Raw genomic sequence first — 22,990 nt, forward strand, 5'->3', positions numbered from 1 at the left:
CTGACTAAAGAAATGAACTGTATTTGATATTTGGGTCTCCCACTTCCATGTAGAGAAGAGGTAGAGAAGAGCTTGCTTGCAGCAGCCTATAAATGGGCGGGAATGAAAAATCACGAAAGTAAAGGGGCTATTAAAAAATAACCCAAAAAACTATTAAAAGACCAAAACACCCACATATTATGTCGTCGTATAATCACATAACCTTGTATTGCATAGCTCAGAGCCAATTGCTTCATGTCATGATTGATTCTCTTCGATTAATTTGAGTCTGGGGCGCCAAGAAGGGAGGTAAGGCTCTATTTGGATGATTACGATTTTTGTTTTTGAAATTTCGGAACTTTCTCAGTTTTCTTTGAGATTCAATTTGATTGAATTTGTGAAATTTCACTTTGTGTAGAAGTTAGTTAGGGTTTCTACGATGATATACACGGCGATAGACACGTTCTATCTGACCGATGAGCAATTGCAGAACTCGCCGTCGAGAAAGGACGGCATAGATGAGGCCACGGAGACCACGCTCAGAATCTATGGCTGTGATTTAATCCAAGAAAGTGGAATTTTGCTCAGATTGTATGGTTTCAGTTCCGGTTTGTTTTAATTTGTAGAACTTCTTGTTGTTCTTTTCTTTGAGGGTGAATTTTGTTAACTTTGTTTGCTTCATTTGATCACTTGCAGACCTCAAGCTGTTATGGCCACTGGTCAGGTTCTGTTTCACCGATTCTATTGTAAGAAGTCCTTTGCACGCTTCAACGTCAAGGTATTTCTGCTACATATATAATTACTTTCTGAGCCATTTGTTTGGATGCTGATAAAGGCAAATGACAGTTCTTTAATTTGTAGACTTATTGTGGTTTTCTCTTTGGGCTGTGAAAGATGAGTACTTTTATCTTCAATTAGTCCAAATAGTTGTTTAGCAGACGTTCTTTCTAAAACCATGTCCCGAAATTGAGAGGAATGAATGATTTCTTTTAAATTTTTGCCTTGTAATGTCACAACTTCTGCATTAATAATGTGATGCTTTCTTGTAGAAAGTTGCTGCTAGCTGTTTGTGGCTTGCATCAAAACTGGAGGAATGCCCTAAAAAAGCCAGGCAGGTTATCATTGTTTTCCACAGGATGGAATGTAGGAGGGAGAACCTACTCATTGAGCCGTTGGACCCGTATTCAAAGGTTAGAGCTCATATAATCCACATCATACTAAAGTCATTGTCTTCCATTATCATGATTTTGAGCCAAAAATGCATGCTATGGTTTATCTTTGTCTTCTTTCTTTCCAGAAATATTCTGACTTGAAGATGGAGTTGAGTAAAGCAGAAAGACATATTTTAAAGGAGATGGGTTTCATTTGTCATGTTGAGCATCCTCATAAGTTTATATCAAATTATCTTGCCACTCTGGAGACACCACCAGAATTAACACAAGAAGCCTGGAATCTAGCAAATGACAGGTACCTCTCCCAACATATGCCAATTACTTATTTACTTTCTTGGTACTTGGTTTTTCCATGCGACTTTGAAACTTTTGAACTTTACATTGTTTAATTATTTGGAATTTTCTGTTTTACTGGATTATGTGTCTTTGTTGTCCTTGTTGGTGTAGTTCATTTGAAAAAATTATAATCAATGTACTATTTTGTTGGTTTAGTACTCACTAACCTTTTAACTGCAGTTTGCGTACAACATTGTGTGTGCGATTCAAGAGTGAGGTTGTTGCTTGTGGTGTAGTTTATGCTGCTGCTCGGAGGTTTCAAGTGCCCCTTCCTGAGAATCCGCCATGGTGGAAGGCATTTGATGCTGAGAAATCAGGGATTGACGAAGTTTGTAGGGTGCTGGCTCATCTGTACAGCCTTCCTAAAGCAAAGTACGTACCAGTCTGTAAGGATGGAGATTCTTTTACATTTTCTAACAAGTCATGGAATTCTGGGTCTCAGCCAAATCCAAAGGTAGTTCTGATTCTTTTTTTTCTTTTCTTTTCTCTCTCTCTCTAATTCCTGCCCCTCCCCCTTCTCACTCAAGATTTATTCAGAGCTGGGGGCTCTACAATATTCTCTCTTATCACTGCAGTTGCCCACTTGTCAGCATTTTGCTGCACTGCTGGCTGTGAGCAAGGATGCCAACTGCAGGCTGACGAGAATCTGCTCTATATTGCATCATACCGAAATTACATTAATAATGTGGAGTTTTTTTTTTCATTGCTGTTTCATAGGAAGTTCCTACGAATAGCCCATCAGCTATTGACAATACCTCTAATATAAAGGCTGCAGCAGAAGTCAATCCTGACTCTGGTGGATCAAAGGGTGTGTTGGCCAAGCTAGCCACTGACAAGCTGAAGGACTCTAAAGAGAGTGATGAAAGTATGCCTATTGAGGGAGAGGCAAAAGAAGATTTCAGTATGAAATCCAAGTCTGAACGCAGAATGGAATCTAGTGGTGATAAAAGCAAGGACAAAGAGAGGGAGAGGGAGAGGGAGAGAGACAGAGACAGGGACAGGGACAGGGATAGGGACAGGGATAGGGATAGAATGAAGGTCCGGGATCGTGATAGGGGCAGGGATTCTGACCGGGAACGAGATCGAGAGGAGGCTGAGAGGGACAGAACCAAGGACCGAGGTTATCGTTCCAAGGATAGAGCAAAAGATTCAGGTTGGTTATGGGTTTTAATTCCCCACCACCACATTGTTAAAATTGGATTTATGAACTTGCGTCATTTCAAATTTTCTAATCTCCGAAATTCTTTGACTTGAACTTCTATATTGAATGCACAATATTAATGCAGGGGGCCATTTGGAGAAATCAAGACATCACTCGTCACGAGGTATGCTTATTCAAGAATAGTTCTTATAATGTAGGGGTGGTTGCGGTTCGATAACCGCGAATTTTTGCTCAAACCGCAAACCGACCGACTATTTGCGGTATGGTGATTTTTGAAACCGTAAACTGACCGCTTTTTGCGGTTTACTGCATTGCGGTAAACCACAAAAAATGGTCGGTTACCGTGAATTAGCGGTTTAAAACCGCAAGTTCTTTTTATGTCATAAAAATCCAATCTTCTACATTTTAGGCCTAATTTTGATGCTTCTTTTGATGCGTTTTGATTTCAAGCATACTTAAACCCAAAAATATAAATTCACAACCTAAATAATAAATTAACAACCTCAACTTCTTAAGCATATATAAATTCTCAACCTCTCAACTTCTCAAACATTCACAACCTCAACTTTTCAAGCATTCTAATTCCAAATCCTTTAAAATTACAAACCAAAAGGAAAATGTAATGCAAAATGAATTAAAGTTGCAACCCGAAGGAAAAATCTAATTCAAAGTTAATTAAAGTTACAAACTAAAAGGAAAATGTAATGCACCAATGTTACAAATTAAAGTTATAAACTCAAGTATTGGTGGTGGTGAGTGGATTTGAAGGATTTCGTTGTGTTGTTTGAGTATCAATGCTATATACAAAATGCAATTTTTATTTATTTATAAATATAGTCACGGTTTGTGGTAACTGCAAGTTTTGAAAATCAAATACCGCAACAGCAACCGCAAATGTGGTTTGGTTCTTTATACCGCAAATGCGGTTCGGTTTCCCGCGATTGTGGTTTCATTGCGGTAAATTGTCGGTTGGTTTTTGCAGTTTTTGAGTCTAAAATGGTTGGTTTTTGCGGTTTTTGAGTCTAAAATGCCACCCTTAGTTCTTATAATGTATATATAATAATATATGCTGCTTCTTGTTTCTTCAAATTGTGTCAGTTTGATTTGAACCCCGTCATCTGACACTTGCCCTTACTGTGCAGATCGTGACTATCACAATTCCTCCTATTCTTCCCGGGATAAGGATCGCCATAGACATCATTCTTACGCTTGAACTGATCATCAATTTCAAGACATCTCTCTTTCTCCTAAACTTCATCGGAACTGAAAATACTTTGGGCTTTGTATGTTGACAGAAAATGTAAAAGTGAGCAATTGAGACTATTTATGGTTATGGATATGCATGATTCTTTTGACGCGTGAGGTATTTTTAATATATTATAGAAACTTGTCTGTGTAGGAAATCCTAACAATATAGGAAACTATACAAAAAGGAAAGCAAATACAACTTTGAATATATAAATGGAAACTAAAATTACCTGATCCGAGAGGGAAAGATCTCTATATAAACCTCACAACTCAATTGGTTAATCCCGTAACTAGCAAACCTTTCTTTTTGAGATTCTTGAGACTTCAAATTAATAGCTCTCTCAGTTTTTCTTGTTAAATTTTAATCAAGCCTTGTGCATTGCATTGCCTTTCTCTTCAATTTCCCACCCATGGAGAAAACAAAATCATCCCTTCATTCTCCCACTAATGGAGGTCTCACTACTATTCTTAGCATTGATGGAGGTGGAATAAGAGGGATCATCGAAGGAGTTTCACTCGAGTTCCTAGAGTCTGAGCTTCAGGTAAAAATAATAAAACTACAACTCTATTTTGGGCAATATATTTCATTCATTAAAATATATGAGTCCAATCTGCAATTTTGTTAGCTCATAGAATGTTATAGGAACTTCTACGATATAATATAATGTGGCATCACTCCTTATTACACGACTGCCACCAAGTGCCCCAAAATTTTATCACGTCACAATACCACTAAGTGTGCATATACATATTGCAGGTAATTTATTAGTAGTCCCTTTTATCGAATATGCAAGTATAGCAGTAAAGTCTGCATTATAGGATACGGTCCTTAATTTTTAATGTCTCTTTCAACATGTTCACTCTCTCTGTAATTTTCAAACATTTAGGCTTCATTGCCTCGGGGCATTGGCGCAGAAACCCCAGTTTATAGATGGTTGCTTAACTTTAAGCACATTGAAGATAAATAATGGCGATCAAATTCAACCATGTATAGTGCCACAGTGATATCTTACACCAAATATTATCTGAAACCTACTGTAATAATGTTATGAGGCTCAAGATCGATCTTATAAGTTGTGGGGTTTTGTAACACAAGATTCACATGTTATGGATAAAGGCTCAAGATCGATCACATTACAATATGAGTGGATTAGTCACGTTATCACGTGGTGTTATACCTAGCTAACATGTTTGCTCTACTACTCACAATTTTATGTTGTGTTTCTCTTGTGTTTTATTTTTATTTTTTTGTAATCTAGTAAGTCTAATTTTTTGCTTTACTTGGTGGCTATATGTAGAGGCTTGATGGTAAGCATGTAAGGCTCGTAGATTATTTTGATTGGGTTGCAGGGACGAGCACAGGTGGCCTTGTGACGCTCATGCTTGCTACCCCAGATGAAAATAACCGTCCCTTGTTTGCAGCAAAAGATATCCTCCCTTTCTATCTCAAACATTGCCCTAAAATCTTCCACCAACCTAGGTATGTACAGTTAATTGTTGATAAAGAGACCACACTTCCATATGCATAACGAGTAACGATAACTAATTTTGTTTCCTTGTACAACAGATCTCTCATCGGCAAAATCAAACATTGTTTGAAAGGTTTAGTAAGGCCCAAATATAATGGGAAGTATTTCCACAAATTGGTGAAGGAAAAACTAGGCGATAAGCATTTGCACGACACATTGACTAATGTTGTAATCCCAACGGTTGATATAAAACCGCCGCGTCCAGTTATTTTCTCCAGCTCTGAGGTTTGTTTATTAATTATCTCCTAATTCAGACACGTATATGTATATAATTTAATTCTTTGTTCTGTTTTATTATTATTATTTTTGTTGTTGTAAATAAATAATTCTTGATTTTGTATATTTATGTTGGTGATGATTTTAGTTGAAAAGGCACCCAAGCCTAGATGCTTTGCTGTCGGATATATGCATTGGAACTTCAGCAGCCCCACCCTACCTTCCGGCCCATCAATTTAGTTCCACAACTTCAACAAGCAAGTCAAGAGAATTCAATCTCATTGATGGTGGAGTTGCTGCCAATAACCCGGTAGTATTGATGTGCCCCAAATTTCAAAAACTTATTCATTTGCATAATCTGAATAATTCATATATACGATCATTATTTATTTTTATTTTTATTTTTTTTGGGTAGGCTTCAATTGCTATAAGGGAAGCGGAAAAAGAAATCCTCAAGAAGAACCCTGGGTGTGGAAATGAAGAGTTGCATAAGCGGATTTTACTAGTATCACTGGGGACTGGTATAGCAAATGATGAGGAGGAGTACGACGCCAAAGAAGTAGCTCGTTGGGGTGCTTTCCAGTGGCTCATCGGACCCCATTGGTCGTCTCCAGTGGTGCATATGTGTCTCAAAGTAACTGGTGGCATTCTTGATTACCACACTCAATGCGTTTTAGAAGATGTTCAGTCTCATGGCCATTACCTCCGAATTCAGGACGATACACTAAGCGGAAGATTGGCTTCTGTGGATATTGCCACCAAAAAAAACTTGAATGATCTTGTGAAAGTTGGAGAGGCATTGTTGAAGAAACCGGTTTCCAGACTGGATTCTGATACCAGTGAAACCGAGCCTCTTCCTCTTGAGACAAATGCAGAGGCTCTCGTGAGGTGTGTATAATCTGCTCTTTTATTCTGATTAAGTTGTGGCATGATGCATGTAAATTCAATAAATTAATGGGATACTGATTATTACTTTTACTTTTTGCTTGATAATGTAGGATGGCCAAAATTCTCTCTGAGGAGAGGGCTCGGAGGATTCAGGAAGGACATCATCCTCGGAGAATTCAGGAAGGACATCATCACAAAAATAATAGGTTGCTGCTCTCGCATAATCCCTTGGGGAGATTTTTCAATAAGTATTTTATGTTAAGAATTTGTTACATACTTATAATCTTGACCGTTGGATTGTATTCATTAAAGGTGTTGGTAGTCTCTTAGATGCAATCCAACGACCGAAATTAAAAAGTACGTAACAAATCCTTAACTTAAATACTTATTGGAGAATGCCATAAGTCCTTGTAGTTATGTTTTCGTAAGAAAATTAAATAGCTCAATTATTTTTTTCCTTTCATGTAATTCAGTTCAGTACTGAAATTATTTTCTCCCAATGTATATATATGTAACAGGGAAATTATTCAATTTATTCATGACGTGGCCAATGAAAGCAGCTTTGAGTTGTTTAAGTCTTCTACTTCATTATGTTGTTGGAGTTTGTGTGTGGTTTCGTATATGGAGGGACTGCAGAGTAAATACGATTTAAAAAATAGCACTGATAAAGCACTACGAAATTAAAAAACAAAAAGCACTTTGAAATTAATCCTTAGTAATAATGAACAGATTCTTGAGATTGAACTAGTGCTTCTGCTTCTTGTCTCAGTGGAAACATAAGCATCAACTAATTAATCACTACTTGCTAATCCAAAGAAGAAAGAACCTATGATGTAGATGGTTGGCCTGCATGGAAGGTGAGTGGCTTCATGTCCATGGAGCGCATGTAACTTAAAAACTGGCCAGGCAGCTCTTCCAAAAGACCTTGAACAACAGAAATCTGCCCACCTGTTACATTAATCCCAATTAATTTATCAGCTTAAAAGCAAAGAGAGGACCCAAAAGAAAGAAATTACCATCATCATCTAAAGGTAATATGAATGTGTTACAGAAGAAAAAAATGGAGGTGACGGGTACTTACTATGCACTTCTCTCATCGCAACAAACTGTACAATGTCTCGTGTAGCAATACGACCTGTAGAACTCTCTAATCGTGGTCCACTGTCAGCATCAAGGATCTGCAGGATACAAAATTCAAACCACAAGTTCATGAGATGTAGAAATCAAATTCCAGTAGGAGAAAATCCAAAATGTAAACAAAAGCATTACCTCCATTTGTTTGAAGTCTGCATTACCCACTCCAACTATTAGGACTGATAAGGGAAGATTAGATGCTCTCACCAAAGCATCTTTTGTTTCTTGAAGGTCTGTTAGGATTCCATCCTAGAAAAAAAAAATATGGCCCTTTATATTATTGCTAAAACAAAGATTTCAACCCAAGAGACAAAAAAATGCAAATAAAATTCATCCACCTCTTACCGTTATAATAAGCAAGACATAGTACTTGTTGTTGGAGGACAAGAGGGATCTGCCGGCAATTTCCGCAGCTTTGTTAACCACTTGGCCAAACAAAGTTGGTCCTGCCAGAGAAACGTTGTGTAGAGCAGTGGCGTAAGCACCCATGATGCCTTCAACACCTTCAACCTATTAAATAAATCAAACAAGTTCTAACAAGGTTAAACAAAATAAAAGTTCAGATGTATTGAATGAGTTTGCCAACAAAGGTAAAGAGACATTGCAAAAATTTAACCACTCCTTTACCTCAAAGTCACTTGCACTCCCATTCAAGTTGAAGCAGTGCGACACAGTACCATTAGTTGTCCTACCCCCAAAGCCCCAAGCGGGAAAACGCTTATCAACATCATAGAACTGAATGACTTCCCCTACTTCTCTTATAGCCTGCAGATGGTATAATTGATTTATCAGACAGCATCTAATCATCTAATCAATCAAGATGCTTTCTCTAACCATTGAACAGCAAGCCACCCATAGCAAAAGCCCGAGAACGAAGAATGACCTTAATTATGAAAAAACTTGAACCTAATCGGATAACTTTTAACCAACGACTTTATCTTGTTGACCTACTGAAGAAGCCTACAAGGGTATTTTAAACAAGGGGTATACGAAATCATGTCTCATTTTATTAACAACATTATATTAGCCTATTAGTGTAACTAGTACCCCTATTTGAGCACTGCATCTAAAATGTACTCACCTGCTGGTAAGAATTCAACCGACCGTAAGGATCAATATAGTGCAAAGAATCAGGACTTCGAGGATCTCCATTTGAACCTAGATAAAGTTCAATATTCAAAGCATGCAAACATATATATATATATATATATATGTAAAGTGAAAATTGAATAACTTTTCTAAATATCAGACATTAGTTACCTGTAAAATCAACAGCGACCATGAAGTTAAGCTCATATCCACTAGAAATATAGTCAAGAAAGCTGAACTGTTCCTTCTCAAACAATTGATCCACAAACAGCTGGCCCTTCAAAACCTATGTTGGCATTTTATAAAGCAAAAGTGAGAATACATTGACATGAAGTACCAAGAATGGGAATGCAAGATAAATACCTTTTCATGACCCTGACGAGAAGTTGGAAAGACAAAATTCACACCACTCCTTTCTTTGTATAGTTTTTCCAGGTCCGCCACTGACTTTTGAATTTTCCTGAAATAAGACCAATTGAGAGGTAAATTCCAAAACATTCTTCCTTTTTCCGGTCCAAGCACAAAGTAATGATATCATGCAAGAAGTAAAAACTAACAAAATAATAAAGGCTAGGCACCAATCAATAATTACCCAATAAGAACATGGTCGCCATTGCTGTTGAAATCAAAACACTCAAAGACTAATGGGGTATCCTGCAACAAATTGAGGTTCAGAAAGTTATAGATTTTTTCTACAGTATTTGTCAATTAGCAGACTTATATACTCTAATTTAACAGGTAACCTTGAAATAATTTCATAAGCTTACCTTGCTTCCAAATTGCTGCATACTCAGGCATACTGGCTTCCAAGTTGGATTTAAATTGTTATCCACAACTTCAGTCTTGTAAATTGGAATAGAACCTCCACTCTCAACAATTCTAGATATTCTTAAGAAAGGATCCTGAAGTAAAGAAATGGAAAAGAAATATAAGGATCAGACTAAAACAGAAATCTGTATTCACAAGTAAAAAGAGCTCAAGAAGCTGCTTTGAAAACACATACACTTTTAGAAAAGAAATCTTTGTTTTCCAAGTGGGAACATCGAAATTTTATCTCCACAGCACTCCTAGAAGCAATAGTTTCCTCGGCCTGGACTGTGAGTGTTCCAAACTTTCTCATACCTCCATGCCAATTTTGGTTTATGAGATTTAAGGTTAAACTCCGAGTTTGTTTAGTCACGATCTGCCACCAGAAAAGAGAACAAGTACCACAAAAACACAGCTTTAGGTTAGAGTTTAGCAAATGAATCTATGAGATATCTGAGTCACTGATTTCAATATGTTTCCATTGGCAAACATCTTTGTATACAGTAAGTAAAGGAAAATAGTACAAGCTACATCCATATCTTTCTTTAGTTGCACCAATGGTGAGCATTGCAATAACTACAACATTGAAAATTAAACTGGAAAAAAACAAAACACATAACCTGAAGTGTTAACTAAACAACTCTATACACACACTGCTCAATGAAAGTAACCTAGTTTTATTGAGCCGTACTGATTTCAAGGGAATTACCTCCGAAAGACCACAACTGCCTTCCCCAAGAAATTCTTGATCCCTCAAATTCAGTGTCTGCGAGATAATACAATGAGAAGGCTAAAATAAGATTTCTATTACGCTCTTATGCCAATCGAATGCTAAAAATTGAAAGAAGAAGTCATGTCATACCTTTACAGGTACATTGTGATATTTTGTATCAACATCATACACATGGAATCTTAGGGGACAGCACAACAAAGAAAAAATGCAAATGTGAGAGAAGTAGCATTGTCAAAATAGATCTTGCAAGATAAAATACAAGACATCTTCAGAAACATAGGTGCTCTGAAAAATATGAGAAACTTACATCAATGGCTGCACCATCTCGAACTGATATGCAATTGAAACTTTCTCTATCCATACAGGATTCAAACTATTCAGTATTACTTCAGTTCTCCCTAATTCCTCTAGCTTACCATCGCTTTTTTTGGCATAGACAATCACCATGGGATCACTCTGAAATATGATTAAACAAGTTAATAACTATTTCAGGATATACTATATTAAGATAAGTCCCCATGATGACACAGTAAGTCTTTAGCCTCGATTTTAAACAGTAGTGGTCATATGACATTGCTACAATATCTTCTTCTTTTTTGGGTCAAGCATTGTTACAATATCTTAGTTACTATGATAAACAGGTATAAAGACATGGCAGAGTTAAAAATGCTGATAACTATATATATAAACATACCTTTGAAGTGACGTCAAGATCAAGTAAGTTAGATGCGGACAGGGTTAACTGTAGCACAAAAGGGAAATACATGATTACATACATTCAAAGGAATGAAACAAAAGGTCTAATGGTACAGAAAAATAAAACAAAGAAAATGAAGACAACTAAAACAAGGGAACCATCCAGGCATTTGGAAAGCCCATAGTGGTACAGAAAAATAAGACAAAGAAAATGAAGACAACTAAAACAAGGGAACCATCCAGGCATTTGGAAAGCCCATAGTGATTATATGGAACACAAACACCATACTTAACGCATCCAAGAAATGGGAAATAAATAAAGCATCAAACTAGCCAAATCTCTAGGCACTTTAATTTTGGAATTATACCAGACATGACAGTAAATAATATTCATGGATATTATGCTTCATTATTGGGAACAAACATGCTGCTCTCGACAGTTTTTTTATTTTTATTTTTTTGGGGTACTTCAATTTAACAGTTATTTAATTAACACGTCCAGCTTGATGGCTCATGGCATTTCAAGTTCGAAAGTACGTATAAACACATTGAGCAGAGCCTGTCATTGAAAACGAAGTGTTTGATGTAACTCTGAGAAAGAAAAAGACAGAGAGAAAAGGATCAAAGGTTATGTCCACATCCAAATGATATCTTTAAGTCCAACATCCATTGCAACTCTTGTAAGGACCACATTGTCACACTTTTAAGTGACAAACACTATTTTGAGATTTTGTCCTATGCATGCTCCCAAAGTCAAATTTGCAACAGCACAACGGGAATCTTGCTAATGTTCTTCTGTAGGAAGAGAGTATCTTGTAGGCATTTTTTCAATTCAGCCAAAAGGAGGTGTGGCTCAATCAATCAGCATGCAGCCTCACGTAAGTTAACACACCAATCATTTGAGAATGTTTGTTTTCTCGAAGGCAACTGTAGCCAGCCATGGTATTTTTCATGTTGGCCCAACATTTTAAATGCATTGTCAACAATACAGACTTGTTCATTTTGTTCATATAAAAACCAACGGCTCTTGGCCTAAGTTGATATTGAAGATGTATTCACAATATGCCATCAGCCCTGTACTTCACAATGAATGAAGATTCATCACAAAGAATATATTAGTCAAAGCTCTTGGTCCTTAGACTTTTCCACTTTCTGGAAGGATAAGAAAGCAAAGCTTTTGATGAAAATATTATTTCAAAGTTGAAAATAGCACGTTAAATTAAACCAGAGACGCACGGCAAATCTACCAAATTTTCTCAAAACAAAAGATTTTCAAAATACAACAAGAATAAAGAAGATTGGTCTAAATTGTAGGGTATATATATATATAGAGAGAGAGAGAGAGAGAGAGATATATATATATATATATATATAAACAAATGACAATAGAATCTAATAGGCACATGGTCATATGTATATATATAAAAAAACATTCACTCAATCTCAATGTAATGACAACAAAAAAACTCAAACTCAATCTCAATGTAATGACAACAAAAAAGCTCAACGTAGGTGTAAATCTTTTAAGAGAAATAAAAAATTGGGACAGAAACAAATAAAAAACAAAAGGGCTAACTCTCAGAAAATAGTGCACATTGCAACGTGCAAGAGGGAGGAGGAAGGAGGGAGTACCTCGAGTTGAGAAAATAGTGGGAAAGCACCATGGGACCTGTAAAAGAACTCAACGGCGTCGTTGTGAACTGTGGAACTAGGCTGGGCCCCGCCTACGGCCTCCTTCCCTCCTCTCACATCTGAAAAGCAACCTCCCATCTCTGACTCTTCGCTGTCTCTGTTCTCAACAAGACAAATCTTAAAACCCTCTGATTTCTCTCTCCAAATTCCAAAACCCTAGCTAATATCTCTCTCTCTCTGCCAATGCGTGTTATATGATCTTGTTTCCTCCGTGAGCCCTTCTCCTATAATAGCGAGCGTATGTATATTATATAGCAGTGAAATGGGTGTTCTTTCTCAGAAAATTCTTGGGCTCGTTGAAAATTCTTCCCTATATATCTCAAAATGGAAATCTCCAAAATTTGCGTTTCCATTTAAATCCGGAAAGTATATTAAACAAAAATAAAAAGCCCAAGCGTTTTTCTTTCTTTTTTCTCTTTTAGGGTCACTTGGAAGTTTCGTACGGGTTACACCCAAAAAATAGAGAGCATGATTAATAATTATTACAATATAAAATATGAGTTTTTATAAATAAATAAAAACCCAAATTTATCCAATACTTTCATTAATGTTAATTCTTATAAAAACTTTCAAAATTAGTAAAAAACTCAGTTAAATATACTCAAATGCCCTCAAAACAAAAACTCACATCAACCTAAAAACTGAAAAATAAACAAGACACCACTGTCCCCGCCTATCCCAATTGTCACCACTCTTCTCTCCTCTCTTTCTTTCTTTCAATTCAACAACACACCACCTTGTCAACCTCCACACCCAAGCCACTTTCCCAACCTCAAGGCCCCGATTCCCCAAGTCACACTCACCACCCCACCCCAAATCTTTTCCATACCCATAACCAGCTTCCAACAACATCTTCCCCAACCCAAGAATTCCCTGACCATTTGCCCCAGCCCCAACCCCAACCGCTCCCCAAGATCATCCACCCCATGCCATTTCTCTTTTAATCAACAAAGGTACTCTATTTGTCATCACTGTTGTAAAACAAGAACCTCTAAAATAAAATAAAACTTGTTCGAATAAAAACGAAGGGATTACAATCCAAAGTACAGTTTTGAAAATAATTCATGGCAAAATTGAAAATATCCGATATTGCTTAAGATGAGGTCTCCTTTGCCATTACTTTCCCCCTTTTTTTTCTTTCTTTTTTTTAATGTTGACTTCAACTTTATCGAGAACCAATTTCATGTACTCATCAAAATCAATGATTCGGCCTTCAATCAAGAGCAAATCTAAATGCGAGCTTTACTTTGAAGGAACCTGAAAATCCAATTAATGGGTTGGGTCATAATCTTCTAGTGCTCGCCATGAATGTGAAATTCAATGGGTTTCGCATCATAGATAGAAATTCAATGTGTAACTTACCTACTTTCATCTAATAGGGTTTTCCTTCTTAGGTTTATGGGGTTTAAATTCTGAGGGTATTTGAGTCTATTTAACTGAGCTTTTGGCTAATTTTGAAAGTTTTTATAAAAACTGACATTTATGAAAATAGGGGATCAATTTTAACTATTTTTTATAAAAACTCCAAAAATACATAATAAAAAAAATATAAACAAAAAGCCAACGGGTTTAGCTCAATGTAAAACTAGAGTTTTGATTTACAGATGACTGGTCTTAGTCCTTGTAATTTAGACTATCGTTTATACTAATTAAAAAACAAAAAGAGTATTGTTTATGGAACTTGTTATGAAAATTCTTGATGATTTAATGACTTAGAATTGTAAAAATCGTCAACATGGTGTTATTTTGGTTTTTCATCCATCGTTAGGGGTATCTCACATGATCATTCATGTTAAAAGTTAAAACAATGACCAATTAGTTTTTCCACTTTCCTCATAAAAATGAAAATGAAATAAATTTATGTCAAAACAATTTATCCTAATTTGAATTGGTTTGCGCAAAACCAGCTTCTTAAGAAATCATGTCGTTTTTTAGTTGAGTTTTGAGTCATAAGCCGCTAACTTTTGTTAACTTTGGCAATTGCAAAGTGTTGTTTGACGTGTTCCACCCAACTACTTAATTTATAGAGAGGAGGAAAAAACCAGAGTTGGTACACAGAGTAAAAGAAGACTACGTCTTTTGGGTCCTTTTTTTGTATCAGAATGTCTTTTGGGTCCCTCATATCCCAAAAGGGTTTGTGCCATTTGTGGAGTTGGTACATTCAACCAAGACTTGTGGCTGCTTATGTAAGAGATGCAACGTCACATGAAATCCAGATTCATTCGTCAATGATTGTTCTTTTCAGGATTAATTGAATATGTTAGAATTAGTACAACGGAGAAAATTTAAAATGCAATGAAAAGTAGTATTTGGCAGAAACTTCAGGTTAATTGTGTTGTGAATACCTGGTGGAGAAAAATCGATATGCTTACGTTACGCGCATGATACAAAACATGAAGCTTGTGTATGGAATGTGGACTAGTCAGACACCAATCGTGTTTTTGACATCTGATTATCCGAAACTCCTAAGATCCAACAACTGAACCCTGATAAAGCCAGTCAACATGAAGAACGTATGTGGATAAATGGATAAAGATTTGTGATTGTGGGGGGATGAATGTCTTGAACATTTTTTAAGGGAAGTTTCAAGTACATTTCGACAACATATGAGGAGTACTTCCCCAGAGAAACTTGTGAAGGTGACGGAGTAATTTCAATCCTTGATGTGGTCAAGTCAATCACAACCTCTTTGTCTTGGTCTTGAGTCTTGACCCAGGAAAAAAGAAAGTCGATTACTGGGATTACCCCAATAATTGATTTTCTTGGGCTCAACTCAGGTCTATGCCTAAGAATTTTTTTATCCAAAACCCACTTCTCCTCATGCGCGCATCAGGCCTATCACATATGCATTTATCAAACACAAGCAGAGCAAGAGAGCTATGATTTATATGCAAAAGCTAAATCCAAAGCTACCCTTTCATTATTATTACTCTTTAAACTTGCCAAGGCAAAATAAATAAGTTCCAACATTTATACTGCCAACCTCGGCAGCACCATTTAACAAATTCAACTAACAAGTTAAAAGTATTAGTCCCTTCTTTGGGTCTGAAAGTTCAAATATTTGTCACATGCAGTTTTTTTCCCTATTGTTTAAAAAAAAAAAAAACCTAGAAAAAAAAGCCCACATACAGGGGATGCAAGGGCGCCATTTAGCGGTAGGAGTATGACGGACCTGCAAAAGCATAACGAGATGAAACTGGCGCAGGCAATGCATCAGCCTTGGTTGCCTGGTAGTTTTCTGTCCGGTTATAACCGGATGCAGCATCAGCAGGAGCAGCATGCATTGAGTATAGTCTCTCTCCACGATCAGTTTCTCTCCTTAGCACAGGATCAGTCTCAATCAGATAGTTCTCTCTCCTCCCACCAAAAGCATGTGTTGAATATAATCTCTCCACACGATCAGTTTCTCTCCTCGGAGGATCAGTTTCAATTAGATGATTCTCTCTCCTCCCAACAACAGAAAAAGATCCCGAAGGAACTTCCTCTCTCCTCTGGGGTGCCAAATATGGGTCCAATGATGAAGAACCATAATAGGAGTAGCCGTAATATGGATCACTTGCATACGCATCTACAGCAGAAGCAGATGTTGCAGGTGGCAACTCATGTCTAAGCACCGCGAGTATAAGCTGGGTGATCTCTATCATTCAAGTAGAGAGGATCGGAATGAACAGTTTCTCGATGTGCAGGGACAGCCTCCCGGTAAATGAGGTTTGGCTGTCTAGCAAGACGCTCTCTTTCATACTCTCTATGGCGAGCTTCCAGAGCTGGAGGAACGATACGAGGAGACACGTTATGAACATTTTCTCGATGTGCAGGGACAGCCTCCCGGTAAATGAGGTTTGGCTGTCTTGCAAGATGCTCTCTTTCATACTCTCTATGGTGAGCTTCCAGAGCTGGAGGAACGATACGAGGAGACACATTTCTTCTCTCTCCCCGAAGACCATAAGCTCGATATTCCTTTTCAGTAAGGTATAAATCATGCGAAGTTTCCTCTCTCCTTACAGATGCCACATCTCGGTATTTAACATGCTGGTCCCTTTCATGAGCTAACACTGGATAACTCCTAGCATCACCATTGGCATAAAGATCTCTAGCATGTGCATCCCTGTGGGCATGTGGCAGCGATTCCCTTGCTCCTTCATGAACTCCCCGATCCCGAACTTTAGCCTGGACTGGGGAACGGGTGGCTAGAGCAGTTGAATGGACTTGAGCTGGTTGGAAAAGTGCTGTGAGCTTCCTGACCTGAAAGGAAAATATTGGATATTATTAGTTCAGCATATGCGAAGAAACAATGATCGCTCACTCCAGGAAAACTTAATAAAAGGCAGGGGGCACATTATCTCACTTGTCGAACTGTAAGTTCTGTTTTGAACTTCTTTTTCTCATTATAGTTTTCTTGTATTGCCTTCTTGAAAACACTCTCAGGTAGAGGAAGACAATCTTTCTCCACGTTGAACCGCACCTGAAGTTTTCAAGTCATCAGCATACATGTCTGGTTAACTAAAAAAAGCAAACAAGGAGAGAGAGATCTAAGAAAATGTGACCTGAGCAGGGAAGGCTCCGCCAAATGCTTTTGGCTCAAGTTTTAGGCCACCTGAAGAGGATGCTTTGTAAACTCCATACAAAAGCTTAAGATCAAAATCAAAGAGAAAAAGCTTCAACCCAGGTTTGATACCCAACACAAGGTCTTTTTTACCCATTGAAACACCCATGATACGGTAATGGAAGCAGTCTGGCTTTGTCTTTCCACTGCACATGAAGATCAAACCACCAAGCTTTTCCCTCTTTTCATCATGTTTTTCGCTGTTCCTTTGACTCTTCAGACTCTTGTCTGACCCACGTCGTTTTTCTGTACTCTGCTGTTTTTGTCGGCTCTTTTCGGATTCGTCAATCTTTACTGGATTCTTTTGAGCCCAATGGCTCTTCTCGGCATGCTTTTCATTCACGTGATATTCTCTTGTTTCTCTCTTTTTGAATTCATCTTCTTGGCATCTTCTTCTCTTTTGTTGCCACTCTCGTTGTTACCCCTATTCCGCATTCGTTTCCTCCCATTAACCTGTGAGCTAGTTGTACCTTTGCTCGTTTTCAAGCTGTTATGAATGGGAGTTTTCTTCACTATTTTAGCTTTGCCCTTCAATGATCTTGGGGTTTTCTTTCCAGAGTTGGATGCTTCTGCAGGAGAGGCAATTTTCTTTTCAGATACATCAGGTTTATTAGACACTTCTGCAGGAGAAGACATTTTCATTTTAGCTGACTCAGGTCCACTGAACGCTTCAGCAGAAGAAGTCTTCAGTTCAGATGAGTCTGGTTTTTTGGATGCTTGTGCTGGAGAGGGGATTTGTTCAGATGAATCCAGGTTGTTGGATGCTTCTGCAGGGGAAGGGATTTGCTCAGATGACTCTGAATTATTCAACACTACTGCAGGACTATTTCTCTCCTTCCTGTTATCTGTTTCCATATAGTTATCATCTAGTTCCATAGTATATGCTATACAATCAGGATCACAAAGCCAAATGCATCCTGAAAACAATTTGGTATTGTAGTGATTTATTTTGTTTTCTATTAAAAAGTGAAGGATGCAGGAACAACATAACCAGGAAAGGAATCAATCGACATGAGAAGGAAAAGGAAAATAAATGAATGTAAAAGCACCTTCCATACTTCACTCTGTTCTGGCAATACATAAAAACTTAAAACAGCATTGAAATTATTTCTTTTAAAGGCAATACAGTAAATCCATGGAGACATTTTAGCTAAGTGGAAAGGTATCAGTTTCAATCCAAGAATCACTCAAATTTAAATCTCCTTTTTAATATTTTGGTGCACAATACAGAAAAGGTTTCGACCTTCATGCCCTTGTCTTTTTTTTAAGGGAGTTTCACTAAAACACCCAAAATGGGGATTGAAATTATAAAAAAACCCAAGCACTATTTAAACATATAAACACACCCAAAACCCATCATTACACACACTCAAAATTCATTTATAAACACACCCAAAAAGTTGACTTTGGGGTTGATTTTGGGTGTGTTTCTATGTTTAAATAGTGCTTGGGTTTTTTTATAAATACATGTCTAGGATTGGGTTTATTTATAAATTTGTATTTTTGTAATTAGTTTCAATACTGAAAAAACACTAACTGTAGAAGTACAAATCCTAGAAGAAAAAATGATGGATGGTGCTTTATGTTCCAAGTATGACTGGTAGTTTGTGCACATTAGCTTTGCATGTAAAGATAAGACCCCTTCCTCTGTATATCCCTAAAGGAAAAAAAAAAAAAAAAACCAAAAAACAAAAACAACACTGCAACTGTTTGTACACAATTTTATTCTGTATAGTTGACAGGCATGAAGCTATCAAACTAACAGAGAAATAACTCTGTGTGTATGCGCGAGCCTGTTTGTGTGTATGCTTATATACACATGAATATATATTGCACTGGGCATGAGGTATACGTGCATGAATCCATATGTGTATATGAAGTCATGTATATGGAAAGAACAATAACTTCAACACCTTTAGGTGGATGTTGTCCTATCCCCCATTTTTATTCAACAAGTACACCTCCAGTGTGAAAACTATAAATTTGTTGTAGTTTCACAAAAAAAATATGAGAAACACAGATCTCTCTCCATGAAACCCTTCCAATCTACAAATTTCCCTTCCCTCTCCTGCACTAAGCTGTCAAAATACAGTTCATTCATTCTACATTGTCCTTTTAACACAGAGGCTCACTCGTTTGAAAATTATGAAGACACCCCTGTAGATCTATCTCTGCCGATAATTATCCTGCTTTTTCAATATGGATACTTACCAGGGTCTATTTATGATTTCAATACCTCCATCTAAGGAGCATTCTTTGTTACAGTTGATCTACTCAAATAAACCACAATGAACAACCAGCAAAAATCACGAAAAAGGCTTGACTATTGACTGTTTTACCATCCTTGTCGACCGGCCAGAAACATGCTACACGTGCAAATTTGTTACATGATAATAATATCACTACTTTATTCTAAGGAACAAATGATTAATAAAAATCATGACAAATATTTGACTATTGAATTTTTTCCATACTTGCCAGCTTGGCAGAATCATGCCAACTGCTACACATGCATTTTTGGTACATCTGACAGTATCAAGACCAATAAATCTTATTTGCACACTTTCTTTTCCTGTTCTCTCCTAGTACCCTTGTTACTTAGATTTATGTTAGTTCCTAGGGTAACTCCTCTGGGGCTTAAAATAACCGTTGAAAATCTAAGGGACACCATTATATCCCATAGAAAATGCCAAAAGAGAAGTGAGTGTGTATTCGTTAGTTATTACCGGTAATTACATTCTCTCTCGCCATAACTACTCTCAGCATAAAATTAAGATTATAATCACATCCGGTAATTACATAACCATATTCTCATACTTCGAGGGCAATGCCAAATCAATCAATCAAGCCCCACATACCCAAATGTGGTGATGAAAGATATGAACAGAAAGAATATATTTTCAGCCACAACAATAAAAACAAAGAAAAGAAAAGAAAGGCTCACCAGAAAAGAAAAAAAAAGTTAAAAATCTCTAGATTTCTACTGTTCCCTCAATGAAGCCAATCATTTGTTCAAAACCAGTTTCGATCATGCAAGTAATTTGCAAAATAAATAAATAAATAAACCTGTTAGACAGACACATCGAGATGAGAAATTGAAATAACTTTAAAACCGACCCAGACTGGAAGCAAACAATCAAGCTTAACTTCTGAACAGACAAAACAACCCTCTATTTGGCTGCCCAGAAAAGAAAGAGAAGCATAAAATTCAGATCCCAAATCATTCTTAGTCAGCAGAATAATACGATTGAGGTTCAACTTATTAGCCACAAAACTGAAAGAATCAATTCAAGCAGAAAATTTTCATATTCCGCGCTTGCAAACACATCAATGCCAAACAACGCCACTACAAATTTAATATCTTTACGATTCCGTACCTTTCCCACAGCGACCAAACAGAAGCCACAGAATCTGAAAACAAAAACCATAAATAAAATTCAAATAAGTGAAAAAAACTGTAATGGTTTGCGAGAGAGAGAGAGAGAGAGAGGGAGACTACCTTCGTTGCTTCAAGAGAATCAGAGACTGAGAGACTCCGACGAACGTTAAACAGGGGAGGGGAGAATATCTGGAACAGAAAGAAAGATAATAAAATCAAGAACGATTTGTTCCTTCTCTCTGTCTGGAATTTGCCAATTACCGGAGTAGCCTCCTTTTATACCCGCTAATTTCTTTCGGCACTTTTTTCTTTTAAGGGCATCAAAAGAAAATAACCATATCTCCCTCCTTAAACAAAAACAAGAATAATCAAAATGAAGGTGGAAAACAGAAACGTGTTTTCCAAAATCTAGGTATGTGTCTAGAGTGCTCTTGTAAATAAAATAAAAAAAGTTTGTGCATACGTTGGTCGATGTTTCTTATACTGGCATGTACGAGGTGCTTTAAAAACCTAGTTCCGATCATGCTTACGTTGGTCCACGATATGAAGTGCTTGAATGGACTTTGAATTACTCAGTCTTAGTGTCACAAATGTGACATAGGGACATAGTCTTTCGAATCCAAAATTATTATTTCAGTGGATGTTTTAACACTACATTAACATACCACGTATTTAATCATACACAATATCTTTTTAACATGTATTGTAATTTGTAATACCCCTCACCACGCCAAAAAAATTTCTTCCAAAAATTTCAACATGTGGCCATAGAGAGCAGAGAAAGCTCATCTGCCTTTAGCTAGCTATCAGAAATTGGCAATGATATGCCTTCATAATCACAAATAAGAGTTCCATACAAAACCTCTCACAGCGTCCAAAGAAAATTAAATTCAAAGGAGAAAGAAAAACCAATTCAGTCAAGATAAACTTTAACATCAATCCCACTATCAATGAGGGATTGAACAACTGCCCTAATCTTCCCTTCAAACTTGTCCCTGTCCCTGGGAGTATAAGCAGCAGTGTAGACATCAGCTTCTCTTGCCCTATCGGCTAAGATTTGGCCGACGGCCAAACAGGCCGGTATATCACAGCGAGACTTGAGGACAGCTTTAATGTCTTTGGAGTTGGTACCGGCAACTGCAACCTGCTTGCAGGTCACCCGGTGGGTGATAGAGGCTGAAACAAACCGCTTTGAGATGAACACATCAAGTGTAAATGGTTCAATGTAGGCTATGGTGCGCTGTTTGAATGATACATGTTTTTGTGGATTTTTGGATATCCTCTCCTTCTGGTAAGTGTATGGCCGGCTATTGTTATCATCAAGGAAATCCTCTACCCCGAAAAAACTTCTCTGCGCACAATTGACCTATAAATTGCACAATTAGATGGCAGTTGGTTTCATCAAAAGGTTTCTAAAGGGAAAATTAGATGGCTAGCAAATCTTCATGGCATCATGCAAGCATAAAAAGATGTTCAAACGTGCTTCCTTAACCCAAAATTCTGTGATGTCAAAATTCCAGAACATGAGAAATATGGGAACTGGGAAATTGGGATTTGAAGTGCACCTGTCCACTGTGGAAACCACTGGTGGACACATACAGGCAAGGCAGAACTCTGTTTCCTCCATACACATGAACCCCTTTGTTCCACACCTTCCCAAAGACATGCTTCAACATTTTGTTTTCCTTTTTACTCGCACACAAGACACCTTGATGTAGAATGATCCTACTTCTGTTTAATAAGCTGAAAACAATACACAACCACAAAGAAGGAAACTTAGAACAACTATGAGAAATCTGGATTCAGCAATGGCATGCCTTACTGTACAAATTTACCAACATGCAGAGATACAGTCCCTTCGTTGAGGCATTACATCGAAAAGGTGTTAGGCAATGGAAGATATACAAAAACATAAAAAAGGAAGAACCCATTTATAGGAAACACGTAAGGACCAATATTGTGAGTACCTTCAAAGTTACACAGACTCGAATCGAAATGAGCATTTTATCGAACAAGTAAAGTGCACAGTGCACTATGCAAATGGCCAAATTTTAAACAAAACTAAGCGAGGGAGAGAGAGAGAGAGAGAGAGACCTGGAGTGTGAGGGAGAGGAGCTCTCTTCGGCGTGTGGAGAGAAACGGCGTCGTACTGATAGGTCTTCAGCTAGGGAGTAATAATTTGTGGTGACAGCGACCACAAAGAAAAGAAGAAAAGAGAGAGGCACTGAACACAGAGCTCAGAACTGCCGCTAGTCGGCACACAACTCCTGGTTCCTTTGCCTATGTGGGGTCTGGGAAGCGAGCGAGGACTCTAATATATGGTTAGT

The 22,990-nt window shown here is 37.4% G+C and overlaps 4 protein-coding genes and 1 pseudogene across 8 annotated transcripts; 2 read left to right on the forward strand and 3 right to left on the reverse strand.

Annotated features, from left to right (window-relative positions):
* The first annotated feature begins 146 nt into the window (after positions 1-146).
* On the forward strand, positions 147-4,005 carry LOC103344704 (cyclin-L1-1). The gene is made up of 9 exons (XM_008248324.3): positions 147-288; positions 398-570; positions 676-757; positions 1,029-1,169; positions 1,277-1,446; positions 1,668-1,941; positions 2,205-2,640; positions 2,774-2,812; positions 3,792-4,005. Exons 2-9 carry the CDS (start codon positions 419-421, stop codon positions 3,860-3,862), a joined length of 1,365 nt encoding a protein of 454 aa, XP_008246546.2. The 5' UTR covers positions 147-288; positions 398-418; the 3' UTR covers positions 3,863-4,005.
* A 138-nt stretch (positions 4,006-4,143) lies between these two features.
* LOC103318591 (patatin-like protein 2) lies at positions 4,144-7,105 on the forward strand. 2 transcript variants are annotated; one of them, XM_008219990.3, is made up of 6 exons: positions 4,144-4,439; positions 5,196-5,377; positions 5,465-5,651; positions 5,791-5,952; positions 6,058-6,530; positions 6,641-7,105. In XM_008219990.3, exons 1-6 carry the CDS (start codon positions 4,308-4,310, stop codon positions 6,858-6,860), a joined length of 1,356 nt encoding a protein of 451 aa, XP_008218212.2. In that variant the 5' UTR covers positions 4,144-4,307; the 3' UTR covers positions 6,861-7,105. The 2 variants fall into 2 exon arrangements, with proteins under 2 accessions (XP_008218212.2, XP_088908154.1); XM_089052028.1 differs by having other exon boundaries at positions 4,315-4,439; positions 5,248-5,377.
* LOC103344705 (protein BONZAI 3) lies at positions 7,042-13,104 on the reverse strand. 3 transcript variants are annotated; one of them, XM_089052006.1, is made up of 17 exons: positions 12,622-13,104; positions 10,988-11,035; positions 10,601-10,749; positions 10,423-10,471; positions 10,270-10,326; positions 9,757-9,936; positions 9,521-9,655; positions 9,346-9,407; positions 9,117-9,213; positions 8,925-9,039; positions 8,746-8,822; positions 8,292-8,429; positions 8,010-8,174; positions 7,800-7,913; positions 7,612-7,708; positions 7,357-7,478; positions 7,042-7,160 (listed from the first exon to the last, which is right to left on the reverse strand). In XM_089052006.1, exons 1-16 carry the CDS (start codon positions 12,757-12,759, stop codon positions 7,357-7,359), a joined length of 1,743 nt encoding a protein of 580 aa, XP_088908132.1. In that variant the 5' UTR covers positions 12,760-13,104; the 3' UTR covers positions 7,042-7,160. The 3 variants fall into 3 exon arrangements, with proteins under 3 accessions (XP_088908132.1, XP_008246547.2, XP_088908135.1); XM_008248325.3 differs by lacking the exon at positions 7,042-7,160 and having other exon boundaries at positions 7,211-7,478; positions 12,622-13,103; XM_089052009.1 differs by lacking the exon at positions 7,042-7,160 and having other exon boundaries at positions 7,211-7,478; positions 10,988-12,063; positions 12,622-12,760.
* Positions 13,105-15,579: 2,475 nt separating this feature from the next.
* On the reverse strand, positions 15,580-21,049 carry LOC103344706 (uncharacterized; annotated as a pseudogene). The gene is made up of 5 exons (XR_016126891.1): positions 20,784-21,049; positions 20,662-20,695; positions 17,226-18,201; positions 17,027-17,143; positions 15,580-16,923 (listed from the first exon to the last, which is right to left on the reverse strand). The product of XR_016126891.1 is annotated as an uncharacterized LOC103344706 (transcript).
* A 418-nt stretch (positions 21,050-21,467) lies between these two features.
* LOC103344707 (uncharacterized) lies at positions 21,468-22,937 on the reverse strand. Its single transcript, XM_008248329.3, has 3 exons — positions 22,758-22,937; positions 22,229-22,406; positions 21,468-22,029 (listed from the first exon to the last, which is right to left on the reverse strand). The coding sequence occupies exons 2-3, from the start codon at positions 22,337-22,339 to the stop codon at positions 21,577-21,579; spliced, it is 564 nt and encodes a 187-aa protein (XP_008246551.1). The 5' UTR covers positions 22,340-22,406; positions 22,758-22,937; the 3' UTR covers positions 21,468-21,576.
* Positions 22,938-22,990: the final 53 nt, after the last annotated feature.

Source organism: Prunus mume, linkage group LG1, assembly GCF_029339155.1.
Source record: "Prunus mume cultivar Tortuosa linkage group LG1, ASM2933915v1, whole genome shotgun sequence".
Taxonomy (NCBI): domain Eukaryota; kingdom Viridiplantae; phylum Streptophyta; class Magnoliopsida; order Rosales; family Rosaceae; genus Prunus; species Prunus mume.